Source organism: Toxotes jaculatrix, chromosome 11, assembly GCF_017976425.1.
Source record: "Toxotes jaculatrix isolate fToxJac2 chromosome 11, fToxJac2.pri, whole genome shotgun sequence".
NCBI lineage: Eukaryota > Metazoa > Chordata > Actinopteri > Toxotidae > Toxotes > Toxotes jaculatrix.
Window position 1 is genome coordinate 10,484,610 of NC_054404.1, and position 22,338 is coordinate 10,506,947.

The 22,338-nt window shown below is 40.1% G+C and overlaps 3 protein-coding genes and 1 non-coding gene across 5 annotated transcripts; 2 read left to right on the plus strand and 2 right to left on the minus strand.

Annotated features, from left to right (window-relative positions):
* The first annotated feature begins 2,255 nt into the window (after positions 1-2,255).
* Positions 2,256-12,381, plus strand: gtpbp2a (GTP binding protein 2a). Its single transcript, XM_041050096.1, has 12 exons — positions 2,256-2,660; positions 3,808-3,834; positions 4,277-4,461; positions 4,641-4,749; positions 4,872-5,069; positions 5,446-5,620; positions 8,665-8,884; positions 9,045-9,180; positions 9,308-9,366; positions 9,476-9,647; positions 9,907-10,071; positions 10,227-12,381. The coding sequence occupies exons 1-12, from the start codon at positions 2,460-2,462 to the stop codon at positions 10,407-10,409; spliced, it is 1,830 nt and encodes a 609-aa protein (XP_040906030.1). The 5' UTR covers positions 2,256-2,459; the 3' UTR covers positions 10,410-12,381.
* On the minus strand, positions 6,907-6,989 carry trnal-cag. Its single transcript has one exon. It is a non-coding gene; the product is annotated as a tRNA-Leu (tRNA).
* Positions 12,382-13,212: 831 nt separating the features above from the next.
* On the minus strand, positions 13,213-17,566 carry polh (polymerase (DNA directed), eta). The gene is made up of 10 exons (XM_041049062.1): positions 17,328-17,566; positions 16,509-16,643; positions 16,151-16,383; positions 15,835-16,013; positions 15,621-15,724; positions 15,401-15,520; positions 15,035-15,158; positions 14,812-14,877; positions 14,488-14,660; positions 13,213-14,380 (listed from the first exon to the last, which is right to left on the minus strand). Exons 1-10 carry the CDS (start codon positions 17,462-17,464, stop codon positions 13,489-13,491), a joined length of 2,163 nt encoding a protein of 720 aa, XP_040904996.1. The 5' UTR covers positions 17,465-17,566; the 3' UTR covers positions 13,213-13,488.
* Positions 17,567-17,819: 253 nt separating this feature from the next.
* Positions 17,820-21,784, plus strand: LOC121189217. 2 transcript variants are annotated; one of them, XM_041049131.1, is made up of 9 exons: positions 17,820-18,815; positions 19,097-19,420; positions 19,539-19,865; positions 20,030-20,153; positions 20,495-20,586; positions 20,673-20,707; positions 20,976-21,053; positions 21,168-21,233; positions 21,359-21,784. In XM_041049131.1, exons 1-9 carry the CDS (start codon positions 18,767-18,769, stop codon positions 21,410-21,412), a joined length of 1,149 nt encoding a protein of 382 aa, XP_040905065.1. In that variant the 5' UTR covers positions 17,820-18,766; the 3' UTR covers positions 21,413-21,784. The 2 variants fall into 2 exon arrangements, with proteins under 2 accessions (XP_040905065.1, XP_040905064.1); XM_041049130.1 differs by having other exon boundaries at positions 18,728-18,815; positions 21,165-21,233.
* The last annotated feature ends 554 nt before the right edge of the window (positions 21,785-22,338 follow it).

The window sequence follows — 22,338 nt, forward strand, 5'->3', positions numbered from 1 at the left end:
TCTTTGGACAGACTAAAGTGTCTGCAAGATGCAGTGTAGTAAAGTTTAAGATACTTTATGTAACTAGAAGTAAGTTTTTATTTGTATATTATTCTTTTTTTTTATTATTCTAAAATAAAAAAATTATATTGTTTTTATTTTATATTATTTGTATTCTCTGCTGTTCTCATGCAAACTCAAACTTTCTGTGTGTGTGTGTGTGTGTGTGTGGGTGGGACTGTTTACCCTCTGCCCCCATCCGCCCCCCCCCCCCCCCCCCCCACCCCCGCCCACCACACATACACACGCACTTTGAGACCATTTTGACTTTGGAAGGTGCTACATAAAATAATAATAAACAACAACAACAGAGAATAACAATAATATAAAATAAAAACAATATAATTTTATTACTTTAGAATAACAAAAAAATTAAAGAATAATATACAAATAAAATATAGAATAAATATTCTGAATAGCACAAATCCTTCATCACACAAATGAAAACACACTAATGGAAATCTAATTGTAACACTATTGCACTAAGCACAGCAAACTAAAACTAAAACAAAAACCTGACCTTTCTGGCCTTCCTTGATTCAAAATCATCAATAATGTCATCATATGAAACCTGCTCCCCTATTGAGTGGTTGATACTGATGACAGCAAGGCCAGTGAGCCATTCCTGACACATGGTTGACCTCAGGTACGACTTGATCAACTTTAGCTTTGAAAAGCTCCTCTCTGCTTGAGTGTTTTTATTAGCCATTTCACACAATTCAGAAAAACAAAACTGTTCAGGAATTAAATGCCTGTATTTATAATATGAATGAAATGTGCGTTATTTGGAAGAAAGTCGAGGTGACCTTAGCCCACTAATTCCATTAGAGTATTTTGCTGTATACAGTGGATTCATTTGGGATTTCCATTTGGGAGAGACCCAGAGTTGAACTGCACCCCCCTCCCCTTTCCCTTCCTCACACAGTTTCTGAGCATGGCACCTTCTCAGCAAGCAGGGGTGCTTGTAGCTGCAGGGGGCGCCAATTTGCCAATTCCCCACACAGTAATATGACAGATAATAGAAAACCCCTTAGCGGCACAGATGATTTTTTTCACGTGGTTGTGCCATTGTGGGTCTCATTATTTAGCCCACGTTATACCCAGATAGGCCCTGCATAAAAGTATCGGCTGGGACTGTTTGAACTTGATGAGGTATAAGAATGATGCCATTAACAACATATAAACAACGGCAGGAACAAATCTATTGCAAAGACATTTGCTGACAAAAAGTGGCTCCAGTTAGGATCTAGCCCAGAGGTGAGTTTAGCACATTTGCAAAACAAAATTGTTGAAATTGCAACCCACTGTGTCCTCACAAGCAACCCCAAAGGTCCATGGAGGCTGGACCAATATAGGAGTCATATTTTCAACCAAACACCTGATGGCACTCTTGTCCCTTAGCTGTGGTCAATAGACTGCTCCACTCCAGAGTATCTGGTTGGTTGTTTTTGGCAGGTGAAAAATGATAACCTGGCAAAAACAGGTATCAGTAATCTGACTGTTTGTTGGAATGTAATGGGGTCAGACTTTTCTGTAATAAAACATGATAATTCTTAAGAGGCATATTGGTGGACAAACCAATCAAAACTCACTGTTGTGGAATAACAGGCCTTCAAAGGTTTTAAGGGTGTAAAAACAAACAAAACAAAAAAGCTTAAAAGAAAATGAAAGAACTTAAGCCAACAATGAAGGTAAAATAATTAGGAAAAAACTTTCTGAAAATTAGCCAAGTTTTGTATTATTTTGTCATTGTCATTGACTGTGTGGTGAGTTTTTAGCGTGATTATTACTCTTGCACCACTATATTGTTGAATTCCCATTTGAAGATACATTCTCCTTTAAAACCTGTAAATGCCAGCCTGTGGGTCAGATATTACTCAGGAATCTATATGTCTAAGTTGACGAAATATTTGCTGTCATGTTGCATCATCTTTTGTAAACAACAATATTTCTAAAGTATTTGTAAACAAGTATGTAGTTGTTTCCTTTTCCGACTGATGCAAAGCACCGCAAAACTGTGTGTGCGTCTGTGTACATATGCTGTTTTAACCTAGGTGGCTAGGCGGGCGGTGTTTAAATCTATTTATAATCTCGCCTAAGCCGGAAAGCAAAAGAGAACCGCTTGCCTGCGCTCTGCAGTTAACAAAATCAAGTACACCCTGGACCATTTGCGCTGTGACGTGTGCACACTGTACACTCAAAGCGTTGGTCTCGGACGGTGCTGTTATTGTTCGGTTTGAAGAGTTTGGGGGTGGTCGGTGCTTTGTTTTTCTTTTGGGGGGGGGTCGTAAGCTACCACTGGCAGGATAACTACACTCAAATGCAAACACCTGTAAGCTTGGCCGAAATATATTTTAATGATATAGCATTATATTTATTCAGGTAGTGGTAAGCGAGCAAGTTAGATCCCGAAGTAGCTGATGGATGCGCGGGTATCCGACTTATTTGGCTCAGGAAATGGACACAGCTCTGGATCTCCAGGTGTCGCCTCCAACGTCAAGCAGGGAAATGGATACGGCGTAGCCCCCAAGAAATCTTGTTCAAAGAACAACAAGAAAACAAAAGCTCGGTTCTCTCGTACCTTCAAACCAAGCAATAACACCCCATATCTACCTCCAGAGGTAAGGCAGAAATTACCCACGACCCCTATTACCATTGTTTACGAACCATGGCATTGTCTGCGAATGGCAGTGTTAAGTTAATGTGTGTTTATGTGATTATTGTGGTGTGTAACTTCCATAAACGTCTGTGTTTCATTACATTTCCTGTTGTCGGAGTTAGCTAACCGAGCTTGACTCGTCTGTGAACTTGCAGTGACACGTAGCTAGTCGGTAACGCAACAGAAAATGAATGAGATGGTTATATTTAGCTAACATTAGCAACGTAACATTTGCTGTTGACCTACAGTTTTCACAGTAGTTTTATAGTACTAAGCCAAACCTGTGCTGAGATAAAAGCGGCTTGCCATAGCTGGCTAGTGTTTTACTAGCTAGCAGAAGAGGTTTGTTTGTAAATATCTAGCAGGGGGCGGGCGTATAGTCGGTCAACTATATTTAGCTGTTACTATTACAGTGTGACATTCACTCGGCCTGTTACTGCACAGTAACGAAAGATTGCTATGACAATTTGTTTTTAACACTAGTTGCCTAAACTTTAACCCGTTCAATAGTTAATGTGATTATTATTTTCTCAGAAACGTGAAAGAAAAAAATGTGTTGACCTAAAGCTACCAAAAAGCTCAACCTAACTGTACCCTCAGCAAAATAAAAGCACGTTGGCCTCAGGATTGTGTTGCGTTTTTGATATAGATTGTTGCTGAAAGCTTACATTTTAATTTAAATAGATTAGTAACATCCTCAGTGACCATAAGCTCTTCATGTTGTTGGACAAGTCTCAACATATCCCCTGACTTCAGTTGTAGGTTCAGCTGATCCACAGCGTGTAACCAGCTCCACTTTCATCTTAACCATCACTGTTAATATACATTTGAAATGTTTGCCTCACTTGTAGGAATATTTACACATGAATGGGTTTTGTCTTACAATGCATTAAGTGGCTGTGTATCAAGGCTAGCTAAGCAGTTAGTCAGTTTGTATAGCTCTCAGTCACTACCTATTCACAGTAGAGCACTGACTGCTCATTCAGTCAGATTGCTTTTCTTTGTGTCTTTTAGCAAATCAATAGCCTGTTGTCTCACTTCTCTACAGTCTGACAGCTGTTGCATCTGTTCTGTCTCTGTCTGTCTTTGTTCCTCTCTCTGTCTCTTAGGCTGAAGAGGGAAATATAGAGTACAAGGTAAGCAAATCACATGTCATGGCATGCAAGGACCATATTTTGGTTTCCATCAGCGAGATAATTGCTCCATATAACACTATAACAATAAACAGGTCATTTTTAGGTCAGCCTCTTCATGACAAGAGTACAGATGTTACAGGTATAGGTCAATCCTCATTACAATACACCTCCAACAATATCTAGAGTAATATGTCAGAATATGTAAGTACAGTCTCACATGGTCTGCCATGGAAAACAAACACCCCAGTGGATTAGCAAGAGCATTTTTAGAATCAGGACAGCTGCTTCCCCCGCCAACATAGACTTTATTTAAGAGTTTTATTGCCTAATTCCTGTAATGTTCCTTTAAAATGCTACTTATTTGCATCAGAATTATTTAACCACCATTTAACTTAACATAATTAATTCAGAAGTGATGACTAAGGTCTTTTCACCCATCTAGTTGAAGCTGGTGAACCCCACGCAATACCGCTTTGAGCACCTGGCAACACAAATGAAATGGCGACTGCAGGAGGGTCGAGGTGAAGCTGTCTATCAAATAGGTGTTGAAGATAATGGCATGCTGGTGGGACTATCAGAGGAAGACATGAGGGCATCACTGAAGACTCTGCATAGGCTAGCAGAGAAGTAAGTCCAGAAAGTATCCTTACCCAAACTAATGGTAAATAAAAGCTTGTCAAAAAATGAAAATGTCAGTCCTTAGTATGTATAGGTCTTCTTTAAGTAATAAGTAGAAATTTCGTGATTACATGCATTTAAACACCCCACTTTATTATACTTTTGTTTGTTTGTATTTTCTCTGGCAGAGTTGGAGCTGACATCACTGTTCTCCGAGAGCGAGAAGTGGACTATGACTCTGACGTGCCTCGTAAAATTGCTGAAGTTCTCATTCGAAAGGTGCCAGATGACCAGCAGGTTAGTGAGGCTACTGTGAAGTGTTTCTTTGTTTCTGATCTATTGATTTCATTTGATCAGTCACTGTGAATTCTCAGACATTTTTTTAAATTCATTTTTTTTCCTCTGTGTTTTTCCCACAGTTCTTGGACCTGCGAGTAGCTGTACTGGGTAACGTGGACTCAGGCAAGTCCACTCTGTTGGGTGTTTTGACACAGGGTGAGCTGGACAATGGACGGGGAAGAGCGAGACTCAACCTCTTCAGACATCTTCATGAGATCCAGACTGGACGTACTTCAAGCATCAGCTTTGAGATCCTTGGCTTTAACAGTAAAGGAGAGGTGAGAAAAGATCCATCACCACAGAGCGAATGATGTGTATACTAGTTATTTACTCTTTGTAAAAATATCAGCGTGAGTTCAATACATAAGGTTATGGTTATTACAGGGTTTCCTTATCAAGATGTTCCAGTAGGTCAATCAAGAAAATATGGTTTTGGTAATAGTGATATAAAAAGGAAAGAAAGTTTCACACAGTGTAATATTAATGCAGCTATGCATTATTTACAGATCTGCCGCACCTGGAAGTAATGTTTAGAAACTTATATCTAGTGTGACTTACACTTTAAAATTAATAACTGAGGAATATGTTGGTCCTTTTTTCTTTAATTAATGAAGATCATGACTCTCTAGATATTATTGCTTCTTCTTCTCCTAGGTTGTGAATTACAGCGAGTCTCGGACAGCAGAGGAGATTTGTGAGAGTGCCTCTAAAATGATCACATTCATTGATCTGGCGGGTCACCACAAGTACCTGAAAACCACCATCTTTGGCCTCACCAGCTACTGTCCAGATTTCGCTATGCTGGTCGTGAGCGCAAATACTGGAATCGGTGAGTATTAATTGATTAATTCAGTTTTAGTTTTCTGATTTTATACAGACCTCTCCATCATTGTATGTGGGTTACGATGTACTCATGTCTCAGTGTGCACTTTACCCCATCTCTCACTTGACCATTCAGATAAGCCAAGTTGAAAGTGGATCTGTCACAGGAACACAGGCTGATAATAGACACTTGCAGGGCCAGTCTGACAGCAAGCCTTTGTTTGTGTACACCACACCTCCACACTGTAGTAGTGGATTTAACCAGCTGTGGCTTTGCACAAACATTTGATATCTGAGCTTATGTAACAGACCACCCTTCCTACCACAGCTGCTTTATCCTTCCTCCTCTTCCCTGCCTGCCATTACTAGTCCCAAAATATCTCAAATACCATCCATTCATGTCAGACTCCTACTAGAGGTAGGCATGTTCTTGATCTCATGCAGATTTGATAAACCTGAAACCAGCAAGTAGGCCAGTAAGCTACTGTGTATGTCATAAAGGCCATGACACTTGCAAGTATTTGTGACACAAATACTTGCAGGCATTAACCTTTTGCACAGGAGTAAGGCATGTCAGATTTCTATGATGAAATTAATGAAATGATGAAATACCCTGATTTTTGAAAATGCAGATGAAAGAAGCAGATCAATTCAAACTGAATTCCATGCAAGTTTTAGGTACAAAAGCTGTTGTGTTTCCTGGTACAAGACGACTCTGCTCTCTGCAGTTTACAAGGTAAAAAGGTCCTCTGGTGGCAGGCGACGGCTCAGAATATACTTTCGGTACTAGAACTGAAGAGGAAAATGAGAACAAAATGCAAATAAGCTACGCTTCACACCCCTTCAAAGTACGATGAAAACCACAGTAAATGTGCATATTGTTTGCCCTGTCAGTAGTGGCCTTTTCAAAATACCGTTTTCACCCAAATTTTGAATTTCTTTCAAATTAATCTGGACTGTTTTTTGTTAGTTCAAAATATTTTCTGATGAATTCCTTTTAAAAAAGCAATTAAAAAAAGGAGCCTTACTTGGGCAGAATACTTGGACAGCTTGTTTTACTAATAGCAGTAGTGCATTATGTGCCTTCACCACCTCAGACCTTTTATGATTACAATAAGTGAGTGAGTGCAGGAAGCACTAAGAACATGTATTGAAATCTGATCTGCTTAAACTGGTGGAACTGTACGGGCTTTGCTTTGCTGGTGAAAACATATTGTTTGTTTACTTTTGTTGCCGTAAGAGTAAAGTAACTTTAGCTTTAATTTGTAGGATAGGATTTTGAAATAAAGTTGTTGTCAGAAGTGGGATTCGAACCCACGCCTCCAGGGGAGACTGCGACCTGAACGCAGCGCCTTAGACCGCTCGGCCATCCTGACATAGCTGTTGGGGTGTTTACTCTGCCAGATGACTGGGAGGAGGAGGAGGGGCTTTGACAGACACAGCAAGTGGGCCCAGATAATAACCCACTCTGAAAACCTTGTTAGCTTATATAAAGAATATTTTTCTTTGGTTTGCTTTTGAAAGGAATTTAAGTAAACAACATATTTATACCTTATACAGATATCTGTAGTTACTTTCCTTTTGCAAATGCCACAGAGGTAAGAGAATGCAATCTGAGCCTGGAGACAAAACTGGTTACTTAGCAGTCCAGCTCACAGCCTGCTGAAGTTGTTATGTGAGCTAAAATCAACTACTGTCAATGTGGGGGGAACTTCTATTATATTTTAAAAAATATATAATAAAATAAAAAATATCTATATTAATAAACAAAAGTGATAATTTCTGACTGCAGTAGTTGAATATACGCATTTGTACTTCAATTTCCGTACTTCTTATACTGTAGGCATTGCTGTGTTTGTGTGGTTGTGTGTTCTAAAATAGGCATGTGGAGGTAAATGGGGTCAAGAATGAGGACCACCTTAGCTATGCAACGGACAGAAAGGGGACATAGTGTCTGCAACCCAAGAGCTACAGCTTTAATTATGAAACAGAGTAATGGATCTGTGTAATGCATAGGCCTCGTCTTAGGTTGTATGTGTCACAGTCCAAAAACCCGAGGATAGGGTAACCATCTCAGGTCGTTCTCTGATGCTTTACTAAATATTTTGGGTACATTCTTTTCAATCATTATTTTTTTCATATGCACTGTTTCTGTAGATGTGCTGAAAATGACACAACTACCAAACCAACCTGCAGCTCAGCTAACGAGGGGTCAGGGCATTTTGTGTGTTATGGGTCAGCACCCTTGAACTCCTTAGTAATGTAGGCCAAGTTGAGACCTATATCATATAAATGTGTGTGTGTGTGTGTGTGTGTGTGTGTGTATATATAAATATATATATATCACATGCCACCTTTGTTTACAAAGAAACATGATCCACCAGACATGTAAGACTTTGCTGCCTCTGTGAGAGATCACTTAGCTTGGAAAATATCTGGACAGCCTAAGAATTACTGACATAGTTACTATATATGGCTGAATATTCCCACACTGCTATTCTATCTACTTCCTCTGATGCCATAACAATCATACGTCATGGTAAATTCTCTCTGGTCTTATCGGTTTGCATGGTTTTTTGACCCTCAGACTCACATTAAGTGCTGGCGGAAAGATAAGCAATGTTATCCCAGGTCACAGCAGTCATTAACTGCAGACTGAGGACAGCCATTGTGTTTGTACACAGAATAACTTTACTTTCTCTACCTCTGTATCACTGTCATAACTGATATTCTAAGTATCATATGAAGCGCTCTCTTGATCATGTTATTTTCATACTTGGAGCTTCAGAGGTTTGGTTCTGTCTGAGGCATTATTTGTGTGCATCAACACTGTTGTCTGCTAATGTTTGTTCCTGCTTATTTAATGGAAATTGCTCTGAATAAGAGGAGCATATTGAATATATCAAATAAACATCGCCCTTGTGTACTTGCACATGAAAGCTTTTGTGGTGATGTGAGGCTGTACAAGGCAAGATGTAAGTGATGTGGTGAAATGGACACCCCAGGCATAAACTATTCCCTATACATCTTCTCCTTCTCGCCCTTTTCCAGCTGGAACGACACGAGAGCATCTTGGGCTCGCCATGGCCCTGAAGGTGCCCATCTTCATTGTCATCAGTAAGGTGGACCTGTGTACGCGGGCCACTGTTGAGCGCACGGTGCGGCAGTTAGAGCGTGTCTTGAAACAGCCGGGCTGCAACAAGGTGCCCATGGTTGTAAGCAGCACGGACGACGCCGTCACAGCAGCACAACAGTTTGCCCAGTCACCCAAGTATGAACTACATACATATATAATAAAATGATTATATGAACCTGATTTCTGTTTAATGTTTCGTAAGTTAATTCTGTTATAACAAGAAAAGGTATAAACTAGCCAGTGATGTCTGTGTGTTTGCGTGTCCTTGATTATGTGATTGTGCTCACTCTGGCAGCATCACACCCATCTTCACCTTGTCCAGTGTGTCTGGCGAGAGTCTAGACTTGCTCAAGGTCTTTTTCAACATCATCCCTCCGCTCAGCAACAGCAAGGAGCAGGAGGAACTTATGCAACAGCTGACTGAGTTTCAGGTACGTCTGAGATGAAACCCACGTGTGCACAAGTGATCAGCTGCCACATACATACTTTTCATCATGCAGCATAAATATATAAAGGCTTCTGACTATGTATTTGACAGCAGTGTGTGTCCTGTCACAGGTTGATGAGATCTACACAGTGCCAGAGGTGGGGACTGTGGTGGGAGGTACTCTCTACAGGTCAGTGCGCTGAAATATTTACTTCATGTTCTTCATTCATTCAGCTTGTAATTTGTTTATTTGTTTGTCATGCACTTTCTCTGACCCACTGTTCTCTTTGATTGTACAGTGGTATTTGCCGTGAGGGAGATCATCTTGTAGTAGGGCCTACAGACTTGGGCCAGTTCCACAAGTTGACCATAGGGAGCATCCAAAGGAACCGCTCGGCATGCAGGGTACTCAGGGCTGGCCAGGCTGCCACACTTGCCCTTGGCAACTTTGACCGGTCACTGCTACGCAAGGTCGGACACAGATTTGTCTAAATGTCTGATTTGGTGCTCACTAATTCAAATGGAGAAAATAAAGAAGATACCAGTATTTAGAATGAGCAGATTCAGTCAATGTGACAGAAACATAAAAAAAAAGTTTTTGGCATATATATATTTTTAATGTTATGTAGGTCATTATAACAAAAAAAAAAAAACATATTACACTCTAATCTTACAAGTTCCGAATTCTAATCTATTAGTCTACAATGTCTGTGTGTTTTTGCATTTACAGGGCATGGTGATGGTGAGTCCAGAGATGGATCCTACCATTTGCTGGATGTTTGAGGCTGAGATTGTGCTGCTCTTCCATGCCAAGACCTTCCACAAGGGCTTCCAGGTTACTGTGCACATTGGCAATGTGAGACAGACCGCCACTGTGGAAGCTGTGTATGGAAAGGTTAGTTCATCTACTGAGCTGCAACTGTGCCAGTCTGAAAGTTGCCCTCTACTTCTAAAACCTGGGCTTGTTATTTATTTGTTACCTTAAGCAGATTATGTCCAACTATTCTTAGATATTTTTTTTAATCCCTATAATACATCACTATACTGCAGGAGGAGCTGAGGACAGGGGAGAAAGCAGTGGTTCTCTTCAAGTTCATCAAGCACCCAGAATATCTGAAGGTGGGAGCAAAGGTGCTGTTCAGAGAGGGCGTGACCAAAGGTATCGGCCACGTCACCAAGCTGCAGCCTATCGCCCAGTACCGCCAATCCCAAAGCGAGGATGAGGAAGCCTGAAGTTTTTCAGACAACCACAACAGAAAACACCGTCCCACTCCAAAACAAGGTGCTTTATAAACGCCCCTCCTCCTTTCTCCAAAGCCACTCTGCCCTATTCCCTGCACAGTAAATCCCTTTCAAGGGATTTTCTTGTTTTATCACCCTTTTCCAAAGCCTTGTTGTCACCATCTTCCTCATTTGTCTTCTTCAGCCTTTCAAATAACTGAACTGCTGATATTTTAGTCTGCTTTCTGGTGAGGTTTAAAGAGTGTTGCTTTTCTTGCCACTGATGAGAGGAAACTCTTCAGCCACCTCTATAACACATTCACAGCAACTTCTACCAAAGTGATATTGAGTGTCAGGAACACTGTAGTTGCAGTGCACAGATCATAAAGACAACTAGGAAATTGCTTTTTCACACCTATGCTGAAGTGCTGCCTACACAGTTTACAGCTAAATGAACTAAAAAACACACACTTAAATAAAGGTGCACACACACTTGGTCTGAAACATAAATGCTAGTGTTAACATACCTTTGGCAGATAATCGTTTACAGACTCAACAGCTGCGAGTGTGAGATGTTTGGACATAAAGTTGTAACCTGTGTTATCAATGTCGTTGTTGTGATCGCCCCCACAGCAGCTTGTCTGTGATACCAGCATCGTGCCTGACTGACAAGGACAAGCCTCTGATCTCACTCTATTTGAATACTCTTTGAATATCCTTTTCTTAGTAACTACTAATGGATAACGTGAGAAAATTGTAAAAGCGACAAGATGCATTTGTGGTTCTCGGGCACATCTTGTCAGTCGTAAATAAGCTTAGCCATCTTGCTTCAAGCTATATTACTGACTAGGGCACTTTACGAAGGTAAAGGAGAGCATTGCGAGGTATGCAAAGTTAGAACTTGACCCAGTTTCTACGTCTGCCTGCCAAGCTTACTCACATTGGCAGTCACCTTTTAACTGTAACATTTGTCCGTGAGAATTATGTTTTTTTTTATTCACAAATAATGCCTCACGATAGCGCAGTGAGATGGTAATGATCTTGCTGCCTGTCTTTCAAGTGCTTTAGTTACTCAGGTCAGTGTCAATATCGTATTAGACAGCATTCCACTCTCACAGTAGTACTCCAGCGAACGTTTCTGTTGCTGACTTGGGGGAGGGGAGGGGAGGAGAGGTCTCCCAAAGACACGTGTTTGATTATGCATTATATATTATGTGAAGCTGCCTACTGATGCGGCTTTGTTCAAAAGCAATTATGTTTGAGGTACTTGATGTCGTCTCTTCCCTTGAGTTACTGATGTCACTAACTTTGAAGGGGATTAACACAGTGCCTAATGGGGCTACCGTTGTTGTAGCCTTCCATTACACCCCAAAGTTTAACAACTTAGTAAAAAAAAAACATCTACTGAAGTTGGTGCTACTATTAGAAACAGTTTTTGATATTTAGGAGACAACTTTGAAAATGAATGTTCATTGCTACTCTGTTTGAGGCTGTTGTTGGCCTTACCGTCTGTCTTGTCATTGCATGTTGATGTGATTTATACATACATGGTTGTCCCGCTTACATCAGTGATAGAGAGGACAGCTGAAATGTGTGCCCTGTTTTGTTGCACCCATGCTGTTATACACAGTTTGTGTGCACTCAAAGAGAGGAAAACTTATAAAGCATTTCAACCAAAATATTTTATAGCCTTTATGAAGAGTTTTACCAGGTGTTGAAAGTTTGTTTTAATGCATCTGAGAAGTATTTTATAGATTTCTAGTGGTTCTCGGTTTTAAAATTCTTTCACACACCTTTTTCCACTGTTGCAGTCTTCTTAATCACACCAACACAGCTTCACTTCTTGAAATCATATTTAAGACCTGTTTTCCTTTTAACTGAAAGTGTAATATTTTGATCATTATTTGGGTGAAATGCAATATTTATGTACAGATCCAATTTGTGTATCATGATGTACATGAATAAAACTTTTATTGTCTCTGTAGCAGCTGTTTAATTGTGTTGTTACTTACTTCAAAACACTGGATGTATAACATGGTTTTCAACCATGTTGTCTATTGGCTTACATATGACTCATGAGCCATGTGAATTTTAAATGGCTTTGTTGTTTCATTTTCCTGGTACGACTCCTCCTTATCTGCTTCCCAGCTGATGCAAGACAATGCAAGAGTAAATTACTCTTTCAGCTGTCTTCTAACACTAATGCACTACAGAATAATAGACTCACCATTGTAGAAAAGTATAAACAAAACAGGATGACATGGCTCGTAATTGTTCTACTCGCAATCATATTAAAGGTCTAATAAACCCATGGCTCCACATAATGAATATCATTAAATTATATAAGAATTAGGTGGGTGCTTTTATATCACAGGCTTTAGACCAGACATTTCCAATTTGTAGTGTAGTTCAAATTCTGAAGTTGGTGGTGTCTTTGTGATATGGTTTACTTCTCCTTTTTTATGTTTGTTTTAGAGAAACTTAAGTCAAATCTTCATGTTAGACAGCTCTGTGGGTCTTATCACCAGTGAGACTGCTGTTCTGTGTTTGTCTGATTAGCTATGGTGACAACCATAAACACGGAAGAAATTATACCCACAGTAGTGTTTTGATCCCTAAGTACACACCAGTTCCATTTGCATTTAACTGTATTTCAAACGTGTATCCCCTTTTCTTACATTTTCAATATTTCTTGAGTTCACTATGAAGCTCCATGCTGACACTTGAGTTTGGATTACTGCTCTATATCCAACTGACTAGTGGCATCTGGTGGCAAATTAGAGTATTACAAGATAATGTACTGAACAACTCAATGTAAAAAGTATCTTTAATATACTCTGGTTCACAAAATAGTACTTGAAAATATGCCTTTCCCTTCATAATATAAGGTATGCATGAAAACAAAGTGCATAAACACTTTCTTCAATTTGATCACATTCTTATAATATAAAGCCATATATATAACATCCATAACTTAAATATGGCTTTCCATTCTTTAAGCGAGTGCATATCACACTGTTTCTGATATATGCACACATTTCCAGAAATTTGTATTTTATTTTATTTAAAGATACTGTTCTACAGTACATCTTCAATTCCTCTTAAAAAAAGAATCCAGAGTGCCTGTGCTTCCACCTTGAGAGCGGGGTCTTTTTGGCTGAGGTCCTGACTGGCCTCTGGATTTCGTCTTGCCCCGGGTGGACTGGGCCGTGCCAGCTGCTCCCACTCTGAAAGGAGATGCAGAGGCAGTGGAGGAAGAGGTAGAGACAGGTGCTGAACTCATAGATGAAGAGAGTGAATTCTGAAGGTCAAGGGCAAAGTGATAATCATTGTGTTCAGGCATTTCCCAGACCAACACCTCCTGGCCACATCGTTCGCAGTTTATAAGGTCTTCTCTGGCCACACTGGGAGGATGGCGATTTTCCTCCGGATCGATGTCCAGTTCATCCTTTAGCTCTTCACCTGGTGACTGGTGAGATGTAAACTCTTCTTCTGAGTCTTCTTTTTCATTGACAGTCCCAGGTGGTGGTGCTGAGGCCTGTGAACTTCTTTCAAGACTCTTCTTGTGGAAGAAAGAAGAAATGCCATGATGGGGGCTGGAGGAACCATTTATAGAATGAGAGGAAGTTGAAACCAGACCATTGGTATCTATCTCTAATTGACTACCAGCTGCAGAGGTTTTGGGTGAGGTGGAGGAACAGGGGAGAATTCTTGTGGAGCCTCCATCTTCATCTTCATCCTCTTTTGTTACCTTCTGTTTTTTTTTCTCCACTGCCTTTTGAAAGAAGGACTGAATAGTGCCAGGCTGTTTGCATGCTGAATCATTTTTCAGTTCAGAGGGTGGCTGGGTGGAGGGCTGAGTGGTGGAGGAAAGGCTCTGGGATGAAGTGGCGTCGCTTGAAAGGAAACCAGCTATTCCCCCTGCTGATGGGGCATCGCTGAATTTGCTAGCTGAGAGGTGTAGTAGGGTGAGGGGTGGAGTCCTGGCGACATGCAATGCAAAAATAAAGAGAGGGGTTTAATAAATCAAGCAGAATTCCTTCATCCAATGACTTTGAATATTTAACCATGTTATTATTATTCTACTTACCATGTAGCCTGGTGGCTTCCTGCTGTGCTGAGGCTCTTGATAATGGCAAAACTGTCATTGGATATCTTGGTCGCTTCGTAGCGCACTAAAGCACAACAACGAGAGAAGCTGCTCGGCCTCTTATCCCCAAGCTGACGTACTCCTACTGTTAAAAGCTTAGCCACTCGTCCATTCTGCAATGTGGCGAGAAATGACAGAGACTAATGTGAAACCCAGTTATATTTAAAGTATATGACAGCATTATGAAATCCAACAGAGGAAATAGTTCTGCTGTAGTAAGGGAAAAGAAATAAAAATGAACAACCACAAAAAGCTTTTTCTCACCGCTTCCCTGTCTTTGGTCAGCCTTTCCTCCAGCTCAAGAGCCAGTTGATGAAGCCAGTACTGTACCTACACAGAGATTATTAATAAATCAACGAAAAAATAAAATACTTTCCAAGTTTCATCACTTTCAGTTTAAGTGAATATCAGACTGAAAATTAAATCCTGATTCATACTTTTCAAACCCTGATGTAACTAAGGGGAAGCAGAGACTTGTGGCCCATACCTGCTCTTTTGTGGCCAGCGATGTCTTCCCAGGGAAGTTTTTACTGCAGCCGATGGACTTGGGAAGCTGTCTGGGTTTCACTGCTTCAAACTCAATTCCCCGACACAAGTCATACAGCCACTGGCTGCAAAACAGAGATATTCAATTGTGAATGCACTTGGTAACCAAGTATAAATAAAATCCAAAGAGGTCAAGTCCAGTTTATTTCTGAAGCACTTCTTTTTCAAACAGGTTTGTCTTTGAAGGAGAAAACCTTGCCATTTTTGTGTGATAGGACTAAGGGCATCATGCACGCTGTGCCTGGAGACAACGGCCAGTGATCTTGCCAATGTTTTGACTTTTAAAGGAATACTTGTCTTGTCTTACCCTGTTTTTTCTCCAAAGTGCTGTCCCAGTTGGGCCTGAGAGAAGCGAGTCAGATCTCCCATGTTCTCTACTCCCAGAGTTTCCGTAATGGAGACACCCAGCTTACCCCCCAGGTTACGGCTGCATGAATGAAATAAGCAACACAAACCATGTCAAAAAATGATGTGATGTGAAAAGTGATGAATTAATTCTTTATGTCACAGTAATACTTTGAACTCACATTTTGCTGATGGGTAAAGAGCTGAAAAGTTCTGTCACAGAGTCCAAAGGCAGAACAGTTTGTCGGTTAGGTTTGTTCAGTCCACAGGCTAGTTTGGCCAGTACCTGAAAGAACAGACAGTACACTGTGACCATAGCAAAGATAATTACTACTCTTTATAGTGTTGAACTAACATTATATTTATAGGAATAAAAACAGTGAGAGATTTTCCTGCCTTATTGTGTGATATCCCTGCCGAACAGCGGAAACCTGTGTGTTTCTCCACAGCTGTTCTCATTTCCTCAACAATGAGTGCCCCCACAGTTAGCTGCAGGTCTGCAGAATTGTGCTCCCCTGAGAGAGGGACAGGTAGGGACGCCAGCCACTGTTGGAGACCTCTGGACCTTTGCTCCTCTGGGGACAAACGTGACACATTTAGGGGGATACATCCTACCAGAGATTTTTGGTTTTGTAAACTTTCACTTCCCCACACCAGCTTCCTGTGCTCAAACAACTACTTTACTAATCAGTTACTTTCTGTTGTAGTCTACCTTTATCCAAGACAGCATCCTCTGCAGATGCTTCCAGTTCAGGTGAACTTTGTGGATACCCCTGGATGTAAGTTGTCTTCAGCAGATGAGGCTCTATTTGTTTCTCAGTCATGTTTTTCAGCCGCTGCTGGACCGCAGCAGTTAGATCCATGTAGGCCTCGTCAATGCTGGCTCGTTCAATCACTGCAAAGCGAGACATCACCTCAATGACCTCCACACTCGCCTCCCTGTAACCCTGTAACTACACAAGGAAGGGGTTGGTTATTTATCTTGTGACTGGACGTCATTAGCAATAGCATGTATTTACTATTCAAACTCTCAAAAAGAGGAAGTTTCGGGGTGCAAAAGTTTCACTTACTGTGTTAGATCTGCCTTGCCGTGAGACTCACGCACTCGCGCCACCTGGAGATCTGAGCACAGTTTCTTTGCATCATCCACCCACATGTTCCTGGTGACACCATGGGCCCTTGCCTCGTAGCTCACAGCTATGATACTAACAGAAAATTGTATTTAGTTGAGAACCATGTCAAATCACGTTCACAAACCATAAGAGCGCAGTAACAGTAAGTCCAAGGTGATTATCTGTGGGAGATTGGGGCGGGTGAGTTGCCAACACAGAGACAGCAATTTAAATGGTTCATGCAACTGAACAGACGAAAGGTGAGTAAAGCATCACCTGTGTGTGTACACAGTGTGTGCTGATGTGTTCACAGTCACTGTCGAGTCTCATGCTGCTAGGTCTCATCATCAAAGGAGTCAAAGTCCCTGAGCAGGAGTCATTGGGCAGTCAGACAGAGATCAAGGAGGCCTTGAGTTCAGTCTTTTGTGTGAGACTACTGTTTCCAAGTCCAGTCAGTTATTTCCTGTCGTGTCATTTATCTTGAGTTTTTTTGTTTACTGATATCATTTAGATTCATTTGTCGGCTAATTCCTGCCTCTACTAACTTTCAATACGCTCAGGGTGCGTTGGCATTATAGATTTGCTGGATAGCTGTATAACAGCACTGAGTAAACTAGGAAAGGCTTTTTGCATTACCCTCTGATACTGAGGTACTAGGGGTTTTTAGTAAGCAATGCTATCCACATATCCGGGCTTAACAGTCCTGTGTGCAGCCTCGTCGACGGCAGCATCAGTTGCATTAATCATAAAAGCAGTGTCTCTGTGTCAGAAACTCACCTGCCTCCTTTCCACGTCTTGTACTGGGCCACCACACAGGGAGTGTTCCTCAGAGCTGGATTCAGCCTCTGTTCCACCTGGACGTAAAAGCAGTCCATGTCGACTAACGCCACCACTCTTTCTTTTCCGTACTCCATCACTGAGGAGGAGAACCGGTCAGCGAGAATAAAATCTACACCAGTTCTGGATGCTCACTGAAGTTGAACAGGGCGCCGAAATATAGACGTTTCCGCTCCTGTTATTTTGTATTTCACGCACCAGTCCGAAGTTACGTAAAAACGTCATCAAAAGTCGACGACTACAACATCAGAGGTCAGCATAGTCTGTCAGCCATCACGTCGGCCATGGTGGTGAGGTCGTCGTGTTTTACCAGCCATAACTACAGTGGCTGGAAACTGTGCACGGTCATACGCTATAAAAATGTGTTAACTTTTAGGCCCGTGTACCTGTGTAAAGCTGCAAGTATAGACACGACATAGCTCGTCTGGCTAACTAGTTTACTACCCATGGTTGGAAAATATGATTACTTATAATGGGGGTTAGCATGTCTCTAGCAAAGTACACTATTCTGTGGGGTCTGTTTAGGACTGGATTGATTGCAGTCTGTATGTCTATCAGAGTTTAGGGTAGTTGAGTGGCTCTGTCCTGTTTTTTTCACTCCAGCAACCACAGCAAAACTTGTTAAATGCGACAGCACTTAACAAACACATCTGTGAGTCCTCATCCGGCAATTCTTTGTTGGTCCTATTCTCAAAATTTCTGCTTTATTTTACTTTTATGTAATTTACGTGTGTTGGGAACTACATGTATATGTCTTACAAAACATTTCTAAAAAAAGTCGTTGATGATTTTACATTTAAATTTTCAGTTTTATTTTTATGACGACGTTAAGGACAATGTATAGTACTGAACATAAATTATAAACTAGTCAACATGTTGTTGTCCTGGTCCATGAGTACTCACTAGTCAGTAAAACATTATTACATGAGTACTCAGTATTCATGGGTCAGACCTCTCCCACCTTTGCACTCAGCCTTCATTTTGATGTCCACTACCCACCTGTAATGTTTCGTGACTGTACCTTATGTGGTTGTGATGCTATCTGGGTGCCAAAATCTGTCCACAGAGAAGCAGATGACCCTGTCGTGGCTGGTAACAATATTATACACAAATGCTGATGTGTTCTAGCAAAGTATAAATTTAAGTAATTTCAACAGTATAATGTTTAACTAATATGTGGCTATAAAGAAAGTAAACTCTGTGCTTGGGGAGTGTATTGTTAATAGTCTTACAAAACAAACAAGGCATAGCTTTAGAGCCATAAAATTCTAAGCTGTAAACCTCACAACAGGAACAGTGTTTAAAAATGAGGAAGAAACTTAGATAGTTATTCACAGCGGTAGCAAAAGTGCTCATTTACTTGCAACACTGATGGCAGGATGACTTCTCCGTATATTATTCACCTACTGACACTTGTTGGATTCACGAGTAAGTTGGCTAAGCCTTAATTAGAATGCTATGTATAAACGATAGTCAGGTTTATGATTAAAACACTACTGTTGGCACTGATACGTAGTTGTTAATTCATAAAATTTTAGTCTTAAATTTAAAGTTATAACAAACCACTAGTATTAATCATCATTATATTATAGTTAAGTCATGATAACAGCTTGTAAAAGATGTGTTATGTAGCTATGGCACTGATGGTGTTATACACAATGCATTTAAAGGCACCACTATAAAATAAATGTCTGCTGTTGTCTTGTCAGGAATTCACAGTGAAATTATTACAGTGAGTGAAGTATCAGTCAAGACTGGAGACTCCATCTCTATCCCCTGTCTCTATGAGGATCGCTACACAAAGCATGTGAAGTACCTGTGTAAAGGAAGTTCTTTTCAGTCGTGCAAAATAGTTGTTAGAACAGATCGAGGAAATGGTAGATCAGGAAGGTTTTCAATCTACGATGACACAAATCAAAGAATCTTCTCTGTATCAATTTGTGATCTGACGGATAAGGACTCTGACTACTGGTGTGCTGTCAAGAGAATTTTTACAGATGTCGAACAGCGTTTTCGTCTGTCAGTTAGCACAGGTAAAACCAATTAATGTTTTAATACTTTCTTTGAACTATTTGGTGAAAAACAGATGAGACACTCACATGTCTCATAATGAAAGCAAACTGCTTCATTTTGTACTTTTCCTTTTTCAAGGTATGTCAAGTCTGTATGTGGACCAACAGGAAATTACAGCATTTGAAGGAGGAAGTGTGACTGTTGTGTGCCATTATAAATATCCGGAAGCAACAGAGTGGTGCAGACTGGGTGGGACCTGTGTGAGAGAGCAGACTGGATTGATAGATAGAACACCAGTGACCATCAATACAAGTGTCCCTAATGTTTTCAGTGTGACTATGACTGAACTGAGGACAGAGAGCAGTGGCTGGTATTTGTGTGTCAAAGAAGGATTACAGATACCAGTGCATATAACTGTTCATGAATTAACCTCAACCACAACTACAATCAGCCCCAATACAGCAAGTAAGACCCTAAACATTTCCTGTTTTCATAAAATAGCACGCTTTTATAAAAATGAAACCAGTAAGTGGACACCATAAAGGCAATACACATCACAATCCTAAAATAATATTTGTTGACAGTTATCCACACTATTTAACTAATTAACATGACTTTTCACTTCATAGGGACTCTCTCTACCACTCATCAGCATTCCTCCTTGGTCACTAGTACTGAGCCACATATGGCTCATGCAACAAACACCACCATAGCCACAGCAGGTGGAGAAAGCCTGCAAGATGAACACAAGAGGTTTGTATTCTTTACTTTGTTTCACTTTAACAACTTAACTCTTCCCCTTTCCACCCTTTGTGTTTCCTAATACTATACAACTTATATGCTCTAAATACACTAAAAACATTTGAGTATGGAAGATTATTCTTTCCATTCATTCTTGAGTATTGATTATTTTGTTATTTATATTATAAACCACATCATTTTCTTTCAGTCAAGTTCTTTGTAACTCATAGATGAAATACATTTATTGATTTTATATTTATATGACATTATATAACAAAAGAACATTGTATTGCAGATGCCAACTTTAGGGAACATTGCAAGCTTAACTACATGTACCTCTAATTCACTTCTAGTTCCACTAAAGTGACGATTCTCACCACCACCCTGGTCTTACAGCTGCTGGTTCTTCCTGCTGCCTTTTTTGGATGGAGAACATTAAGACATAGTAAGTCTTTCATAAACTCTGCTAAAACAATTTCAGAATATCAGTTATTTTGAAGTATCTTCTTTAAAAAAAATTATATGTTTTAGATAAGACCAAACCTGAGGGGTCTGACGTCACTGTGGTAAGATATGACCATGTATTTCCCTTTTCCCTTTTTTGTTTGGTAATAAATACCCCATCACCAGCATATTTCCTCTTTGCTTTGTTAATAAAACATTTTACAGCATTTTACAGACTTGGAGGTGCTGACTATAAATGACTAAACCTACATCAAGTCTGGGTACAAATAGAACTCAGAGAGGATTTGACGTGTTCAGTACAAATGCTTTTCACATAAGTAACATGATAAAAAGATGAGATTAATGTCATATTTCAATTACCTATCATAGGAGTCACAAGCTGGGAGTGATCCTGAAGAACACTATTCTACTGTTGTTCATAATCAACATGTAGCAGCCCAGAAGAAGGTAGAACAGATGAAGTGTTTAACACAGTTCCCAAAAACTGGTCCACATTTAAATTAGTTCTTCATTGTTTTTTTCCCAAAAATGTATCATGTTGACTCTGTTTCCATTCAGCAGGACCATAAGAAGGAGGAGAGTGTGATATACAGTACCGTTGTAATAAACGATAGTGTGCAGCAAATGGTATGTGACTAATATTAAACTCATATAAGCATTTCAGTATGTCCACTATCTGTAAATAACTTAATATGGTTATGATTAGTCCATAATTATTCAGCATCTCTTCTCTGCTTGTTTTCTCTCATTAGGCTGAACCAACTGATGGAAGTGTGATCTACAGCACAGTACACAAACAAAAGTGATAATGATCAGAATAGGGTGAGAGAACAATAATGCTGCAGGTATGGCAACACTGACGAAGTCATTCTGATGTTCATTTTCTAAGTTGTACCTATACATCACCTTGGATTCGTCAGTCAGTCCTGCAGTGTATATTTAGAGACTTTTGGTCATGGGTATCATTTTGCACACATACAGGTTATGAGATAGACCAGAATTTGTGGCTGAAATGGTTTAACTCATTGTTCCATTGTAAATTGCAATTCAGAAACAGTAGATTCGGTCACTGCATGAAATATGTTATAATAATTATTCTTTGTTGAATAAACAAATTTGTGTTTTGATTGTCCCAACAGAAGCTTACCCTCCGTTACTGTATGAATAAAAACTGCCATTTTAAAAATATACGTCTTCATAGCTATTATTGTTGTCTAAAGTATTCTATTTATATTTTTGTTTCTTACTTGTGGTTTTCTTTTATTGTAAAACATTTTGTAACTTAGCTTTGAAAAGTCTGAATTACCATATACATTGGACACCTGCTCAAAGCACAAAGAAAATATAATTTTATGCGTCATCATCTAACCAAATTCAACAGCTGCAAATGCATATTTTGGAAAATCAGGAAGTAGAGAATCAGCCATAAGCAGTCTTACTTTGACACTTCAGCTCAGCTTTTTTCTCATCCTCACCACATCCACATGACCATCACAAGTTACAATGTACACGTCGCATGCAAATTAGTGTAACAGCTGTTTTTTAAAATTATTGAATTAAATTATTTGTTATGCTTTTATTTTTATAGTAATTGCAACACATGAGTGGAGTGTGTGTGTGTGTTTTCTATGGGTGTCTATGGGTGGTGGATGGGTGGTGGGTGTGGAGGGCTCACTGGGGTGGGGTGGTATGGTGAAGCTGAAGAGTGGCTATATAAAGACAGGAGACATTT

Coding starts and splice junctions, on each gene's coding strand:
- gtpbp2a (XM_041050096.1), top strand. CDS start 2,460: ATGGATGCGCGGGTATCCGACTTATTTGGCTCAGGAAATGGACACAGC. Junction 5,070..5,445: donor GCTTTAACAGTAAAGGAGAG/GTGAGAAAAGAT, acceptor TTCTTCTCCTAG/GTTGTGAATTACAGCGAGTC. Junction 5,621..8,664: donor GAGCGCAAATACTGGAATCG/GTGAGTATTAAT, acceptor GCCCTTTTCCAG/CTGGAACGACACGAGAGCAT.
- LOC121189217 (XM_041049130.1), top strand. CDS start 18,767: ATGACTTCTCCGTATATTATTCACCTACTGACACTTGTTGGATTCACG. Junction 20,154..20,494: donor CTGCAAGATGAACACAAGAG/GTTTGTATTCTT, acceptor ATTCACTTCTAG/TTCCACTAAAGTGACGATTC. Junction 20,708..20,975: donor AGGGGTCTGACGTCACTGTG/GTAAGATATGAC, acceptor TACCTATCATAG/GAGTCACAAGCTGGGAGTGA.
- polh (XM_041049062.1), bottom strand. CDS start 17,464: ATGGAGTACGGAAAAGAAAGAGTGGTGGCGTTAGTCGACATGGACTGC. Junction 16,014..16,150: donor GGATGCTGTCTTGGATAAAG/GTAGACTACAAC, acceptor GTTTGTCCCCAG/AGGAGCAAAGGTCCAGAGGT. Junction 15,725..15,834: donor CAGGGATATCACACAATAAG/GCAGGAAAATCT, acceptor CTGTTCTTTCAG/GTACTGGCCAAACTAGCCTG.